A 6,944-nucleotide genomic window follows, 5' to 3' on the forward strand; every position below is an offset into this window, starting at 1 on the left:
ATATACTAAAAACTAACTAGATCATACTAAAAACACACTAAAAACAATGCCAAAAAGCGTATAAATTATCCGCTCATCAGGAATGTTCATGCCTTACTTGAAATATTAAGACTTATCACCTTAATGTTGATTGTTTGGTGCGAATAGGAACCTAATGACCGTAAATAGGCATAGTTTAATCGAGCTCTGAACGACGAATCGATGCGAGGCACAGCTATCCTCAGAGCTGTTATGATCTCCATGGCTATGGCTATGTTAGATTTGGATGCTGTAAGCAATGAATGCTTGTTTTACTGTGAGGAATCTGGACACACAGCTAGGATCTACCCAAGAAAGTTTGTTTGGAATCCAGTGCGAACCCAGCAACAAGGTCGAGTTTTTGCTATGACTGTTGATGATGCTATGCAATCAGACGCCCTTATCCAAGGTCAGTGTTATGTCAAGAATTGGTTTCTAACTGTATTGTATGATTCGGGTGCATTGCATTCCTTTATTTCTTTAACTGTTGCTCGTGAGTTGGGACTAGATTTTTCTGAGTTGAAATTTGATCTAATTGTCCATACACCTGCATCCCAAAATGCTTTGACCAGTTTAGCGTGCCTGCAAGTACCATTCACTATTAGGAACAGAACTTTTATACATGATCTAATCTGTTTGCCTCTATGTGGTTTAGAAGTTATTCTAGGATTAGATTGGTTGTCCAAGCATCATGTTTTCCTTGATTGCTTTAAAAGAAATGCTGTTATTCTGTCTTATAGTTTAGATATTAAACCATTTCTGTCATATACTTTATATCTGAGTTCTGCAAAACTTACCTTAGACGAGAGTGATTGTGAGAGGTATGTTCTGTTAGCGGCTAGCTCGAATGACAGTGAAGTAAGCATAGAACAAATCCGAGTGGTAAAGTAATTTCCTGATGTTTTCCCGGACGACATACTTGAGTTTTCTCCTCAGCGAGAGATAGACTTTAGCATTGAACTAGTACCTGGAACCGGACCGATTTCCATAGCACCGTACTGGATGTCACCACTGGAACTTGCGAAATTAAAGAAGCAGTTGGATAAGCTACTTGGAAAGAAATTTATTCGTCCCAGTGCATCACCTTGGGGAGCTCCAGTATTGCTATTAAAGAAGAAGGATGGTGGAATGAGACTTTGATAGATTACTGACAGCTAAATAAAGTCACTATCAAGAACAAGTATCCACTTCCATGGATAGATGATTTGATGGATCAGTTGAAAGGTGCAACTGTATTCTCAAAGATTGATTTGCAATTGGGCTATCACCAGATTCGAGTGAAAGAGTCAGATATACTGAAGACTGCATTTAGAACTCGATATGGTCACTATGAGTATACGGTTATGTCGTTTGGACTAACTAATGCTCTTGCGATTTTCATGGATTATGTGAATCGTATTTTCCATCCGTACCTTGATCAGTTCGTAGTAGTTTTCATAGACGATATTCTCATCTATTCAAAGACAGAAAGAGAGCATGAAGAGCATCTAAGGACTGGATTACAGATATGGACGACTCAGAAGTTATATGCTAAATTATCAAAATGTGAATTCTGGATAGAGAAGGTGGCATTTTTGGGACATGTTATATCACAGGGAGGAATTGCAGTGGATCCTTTAAAAATTGAAGCAATAGTGCAGTGGGAACCACCTACGACCGTTACAAAAGTTTGGAGTTTTCTCGGACTTGCTGGCTATTACCGGAGGTTCATCAAAGGATTTTCACAGATAGCCTTACCTTTGACTTACCTTACACGAAAGGAAGTTCCATTTATCTGTACGACTGAGTGTGATAGAAGCTTCAAGATGCTTAAGGAAAAGCTAACAACTACACATGTACTAGTACTACCCGATCCACAGAAACCTTTTGAAGTATACTGTGATGCCTCTCATAAAGGACTTGGATGTGTGCTGATGCAAGACAACAATGTGGTGGCTTATGCTTCCCGGAAGCTGAGACCTCATGAACAAAATTATCTGGCGCATGACTTGGAATTGGCTGCAGTGGTGTTTGCTCTGAAGATCTGGAGGCATTATTTGTATGGTGCTCAACTATAAGTTTTCTCCAATCACAAAAGTTTAAAGTATATCTTTGACCAGAAAGATCTTAATATGCGACAGCGAAGGTGGATGGAGTTCCTGAAGGACTATGATTTTAAGTTAAGTTATCACCCAGGAAAAGCAAACGTGGTGGCAGACGCCTTGAGCAGGAAGAATTTGAGTATCTCTTGGATGATGATAAAGGAAGAAAAGTTACTCACGGAATTTGAGGACCTTAAGTTGGCTATGACTAAGACGTCAAGTGGAGTCCGTTTGGCCCAATTGCGTATAACACCATATTTTAAGATTAGGATTCAGCAAGCACAAGCACAGGACTCAAAAATGATGACGATGCTGAGACGAATGAAAGTAGAGGAACCAGAAGCTGTAAGACTAGATCGTAGTAGTCTCTGGAGATACAAGAACATAATTTGTGTGCCTAGCTCTGGAGATTTGAGGCAAGGGATTCTTACAGAAGCTCATCAAAGTAGATTCTCTATGCATCCTGGAGTGACAAAGATGTATCAAGATTTGAAACAAATGTTCTGGTGGCCAGGCTTAAAGAAAGAGGTAGCTGATTATGTCTTAAAATGTTTAACATGCCAGAAGGTGAAGGTGGAACATCAGAAACCATCAGGAACCCTGCAACACTTAGAAATACCACAATGGAAATGGGAGCAGATCACTATGGATTTTGTCACAGGATTGCCAAGGACCTCAATAGGACACGATGCCATTTGGGTAATTGTGGACAGGTTGACAAAGTCAGCGCACTTCCTTCCGATTCGAGTTGACTATACTTTAGAAAGGCTGGAACGGATATATATTCAAGAAATCGTACGATTGCACGGAATACCTTCGTCAATTGTCTTAGATCAAGATCCGAGGTTTACTTCCAGATTCTGGGGAGCTTTCTAGAAAGCTTTAGGAACAGAATTGCACATGAGTACACCATACCATCCTCAGACAGATGGACAATCAGAGCGAACAATCCAGACATTAGAAGACATGCTAAGATCTTGTGTGATGGATAACCAAGGCAGTTGGGATAAGTATTTGCCCTTGATCGAATTCGTCTACAATAACAGCTACCAATAAAGTATCGGGATGGCACCTTATGAAGCTCTTTACGGAAGAAGATGTCAGGCACCATTGTTTTGGAATGATGACGGAGAAGCTAGTGTCTTAGGTCCAGACTTAGTGCAAGAAATTACTGAGAAGATAAAGGGGATTCGCCAGAAGATCCAGATAGCACAGAGCCGTGAAAAGAGCTATGCCGATAATAGACGTAGACCCTTAGAGTTTAGTGAGAGAGACCATGTCTTTCTTAAAGTAACCCCGACTACTGGAATAGGTAGAGCCCTTAAAACTAAAAAGCTTAACCCTCGATTCATAGGACCTTTCCAAATACTTAAAAGAGTCGGTCTAGTAGCTTATCAAGTAGCCCTTCCTCCATATCTATCAAACCTTCATGATGTTTTTCATGTCTCGCAACTTAAGAAATATATTCCCGACGAGAGTCACATTTTACAACTAGAGACAGTATAGTTATGAAACGATTTGACATATCAAGCATCACCAGTTCAGATCATAGAAAGAAGTGATAAGCAGCTAAGAGGCAAAATTGTTCGCTTAGTCAAAGTAGCTTGGGGACAAATAGGAGAAGAAGAGCACACTTGGGAACTGGAAGATAAAATGAAAGCTGATTACCTGCATCTATTCTCAGGTAACTGAAATTTTGAGGGCAAAATTTTCTTTTAGGAGGGTAGAATGTAACAACCCCGGTTTTCGAGTATGCGAGATCTTTTCTGAAAGTACGAAGAACTCCAAAGGATCAGTAAGGGGAGAAGCTCTGATATATCATCAAGTATCTCAATCCTCATTGTCATTATGCCATCTTTAAGTTAGAACCTTTTATGAGGCAAGCACGATAACATAGTCACGAAGAACCTAGTTTTTGAACCGTATCGGTTAGGAGTTTTGATTCAGTTTTTTGTAAATAGTCTCAATTTGACAAATCGGACTCGATTCATGAGAGAAGAGAGATAATAGGGTAATATTATCATTATATTAGTATTAGAAGCTTCTTGAATGATATTATAAGGTTACTTGGTCAGTTTTAGTTTAAAACAGAAAAAATCGGTTTAACCGAGTTCAAAGTTTACTGGTGCAGCTTAGCACTAGCACTCTCTGATGACTTTAGCAATGCTAAGGACTCATTATAAATGTTTTATTCTCATAATAAATATGTTACTAGTGTCATTATGCTAGTAGCTCAGAAAATAATTTTTAGAGATGTTTTTGCAAGTGTTCCAATACATCTAGTTTTAGTAGTTATACACCTGAGATATTTTAATATTATTTTAATCATCCTCCAAGCCAACCAATCACAACTCACCCTACACCCCCAAAACCCCCAAGGCTGGCTCATTTTCACTTTGTGGCCGAAATAGGTAGAGAGAAAAAGAGAGAAAAGTTCTTAGTTCCAAATCTTCAAAGCTTGATTTCTGCTGAACTAAAACTCAAATCAAAATTCCAATCCAACCAAAATGATCCTCTCTTCTTTCTCTACATGATCATATGACTTATCAAGGCTGGAATCAAGGTGATTTGGCTGCACCATCTCTCTTTTGATTCGGTTTCAAAGAAACATGCTTAAATATGTGTTTTCTTGATGTTCTTCCTTAGCAATCATGCTTAACTTGACTTGAGGGCCAAGAAACGTGACTTTCCAGCAAGTCTAAGGTTAGAAATCTCCTCCTAACGTGCTGAGGGAGATTTGGTTAGTTGAGGGTTTTTGGATTTAATGTTGTTCTTGATGTGATTTAGGAGGAAAAAGTGCTTACGGACCACCTGAAAGTCTAACTGAATTAGGAGCAGCAAAACCAGGTAGGGTGTCACGAAATTAATTTTGATTATTTGTGTTTGAGTTGTGTGAATGTTGTATGATTTGGCTGTGCTAAAAATTGGTTGCATATATGATTGATTCTTGGTGAAAATTTGATGAAATTTTGATGAAATTTGATGAAATTCAAGCTTTAAGTTCATGTTCTTGGAGCAGCTGGGAAAACAAAACCCTAGGCCTAAATTGAGGTTCAATTTGTGTTAATATCATGTGGAAAAGATGGGGTTTTAGTGGCTGCTAATTTATTATGAATTATGGTAAAAATCGGTTGCAGAAAAGATTGAAAAACGGGTAAAAACAGAGAAAGAACCTGAAGAATTTATGAAGAACACGAAGAACACTTTGAGTGTGATGAAGAACAATGAAGAACAGGCTTTAGATCTTAAAAAGGGCAAGGTTGTAATTATTTTGGTGTTTAAGGGGTTATTTAGTAATTCCTGAAAGTTAGGGTGGTTAAAGTAGAAATATTAAAAGTTACGGATGGTAAAAAGTGAATTTTAAAGGTTAAAAGTAAAAAGTAAGTGAATTTTCGAAAATTAATATTAAAATAATAAATAATAATAAAATATTAAATAATCATATTTAATTAAAAATAATATTTTAATAAAAATAATAAAATAATGTGGAAAAGGCAGTTTTCTGTAAAAGCTTTAGAAAGACAGCTTTAAGCGCAGGATCTCATAATTACCTTCATACGACACTTAGGGAGTGTTAAGAACATATTAGTCAGGTAAAGATAAATAAAAGATAAAAATTTGAAGAAAAGATAAAAATCGAAGTAAAAGTCTGTAAAGTATTAATAACAGAAAAACAGACAAAGACTAGCAAACGAACTAGGGCAACATAGTTAGTCTTTGAATTGCGAATAGGGTTAGGTATTATATGAAAAGTTAAAATGTTTCAGTATAGAATTAATGAACCTATACTTGGGACAGGCTAACTATTCATGCCGAAATTTACATAAGCTTTAAATACTAACATTAAATAGAGAAAACAGAATAAAGTAAAGAAGCACAGAGAAAAGAATAAACAGAGCAGAATACAAAGATGAAGAGATAAGAGTAATATGATAAAGAGCAGAGGACCTTTTGAGAGGTCATTTGTTGCATTAAGGCAACCCTAGATATATCTATGTGTTCATCTGCTACATTGTGGCAGTCAGATATATGGTGGTGCGACCACTGAGAAACGCTTTCCTGCGCTACAGATCCATATTTTATTTCTGTAAGGCAGAAGGGTTATTTCCTTCTACAGAAGTACCGTGACCACCTGTTCCATTTCTGTAGTGGCAGAGGGGTTATTTCCTGTATACAGAAGGTGTGTCGGCATACATCCCTGCAGTGGCAGACGTGTTATCTCCTGCGTGCAGTGGACCCTGTGGTGGCAGAGGGGTTATTTCCTATACACAGGGGTATAGCCAACAGGAAAGCCATATCCGGCTGGTAATGCTGGGTTATGTCGGGAGCGGGTAAAAACCGACAAATGAGCTCATTACCTGCACTAGGACTAGACATGCATCATTCTTGTCTGTGCATTATTCTCTGTTGCATTCCTACTTGTGTGTGATCTATTCCTTTGCTTGAGTGCTATGTCTATGCTTTGTTTTCTTGTATTCTTCTGTTTGTGTTGTATTTTCTATTTTTCTATCTATCTTTAACTTCTGTTTACGATTTCACTGTATTATATTATTCGTCTGCTAATTGAACCGAACAAATGAATGTAACTAATAACCTCGACCCTACTAAGAACTCCCCAGTTCTTACCCCTTCTCTCCCTTCCTCCCCCTCAGATGGAGACGGGTGTGATATTCTATGAGTTCGAGGACCCTTACATCTACGAGGACCCAGTACATCACAGTTACTATATTATGGGATTGGAGCCTCGTATTAGACGATATGTGTTACCTAATCGAGCTTTTTTAACATCCTCTGTCTAGCCCACATTTTGACCCCGATGCTCCTTATGACTTTCCCTTATCCTGG

The 6,944-nt window shown here is 38.1% G+C and overlaps 1 protein-coding gene across 1 annotated transcript; it reads left to right on the forward strand.

Moving 5' to 3' along the window:
* The first annotated feature begins 201 nt into the window (after positions 1–201).
* LOC107469751 (uncharacterized) lies at positions 202–1,158 on the forward strand. Its single transcript, XM_016089128.1, has 2 exons — positions 202–876; positions 955–1,158. Exons 1-2 carry the CDS (start codon positions 202–204, stop codon positions 1,156–1,158), a joined length of 879 nt encoding a protein of 292 aa, XP_015944614.1.
* Positions 1,159–6,944: the final 5,786 nt, after the last annotated feature.

Source organism: Arachis duranensis, chromosome 10 (genome assembly GCF_000817695.3).
Source record: "Arachis duranensis cultivar V14167 chromosome 10, aradu.V14167.gnm2.J7QH, whole genome shotgun sequence".
Classification (NCBI taxonomy): Eukaryota; Viridiplantae; Streptophyta; class Magnoliopsida; order Fabales; family Fabaceae; genus Arachis; species Arachis duranensis.

Coding starts and splice junctions, on each gene's coding strand:
- LOC107469751 (XM_016089128.1), top strand. CDS start 202: ATGCGAGGCACAGCTATCCTCAGAGCTGTTATGATCTCCATGGCTATG. Junction 877..954: donor CTAGCTCGAATGACAGTGAA/GTAAGCATAGAA, acceptor TTTTCTCCTCAG/CGAGAGATAGACTTTAGCAT.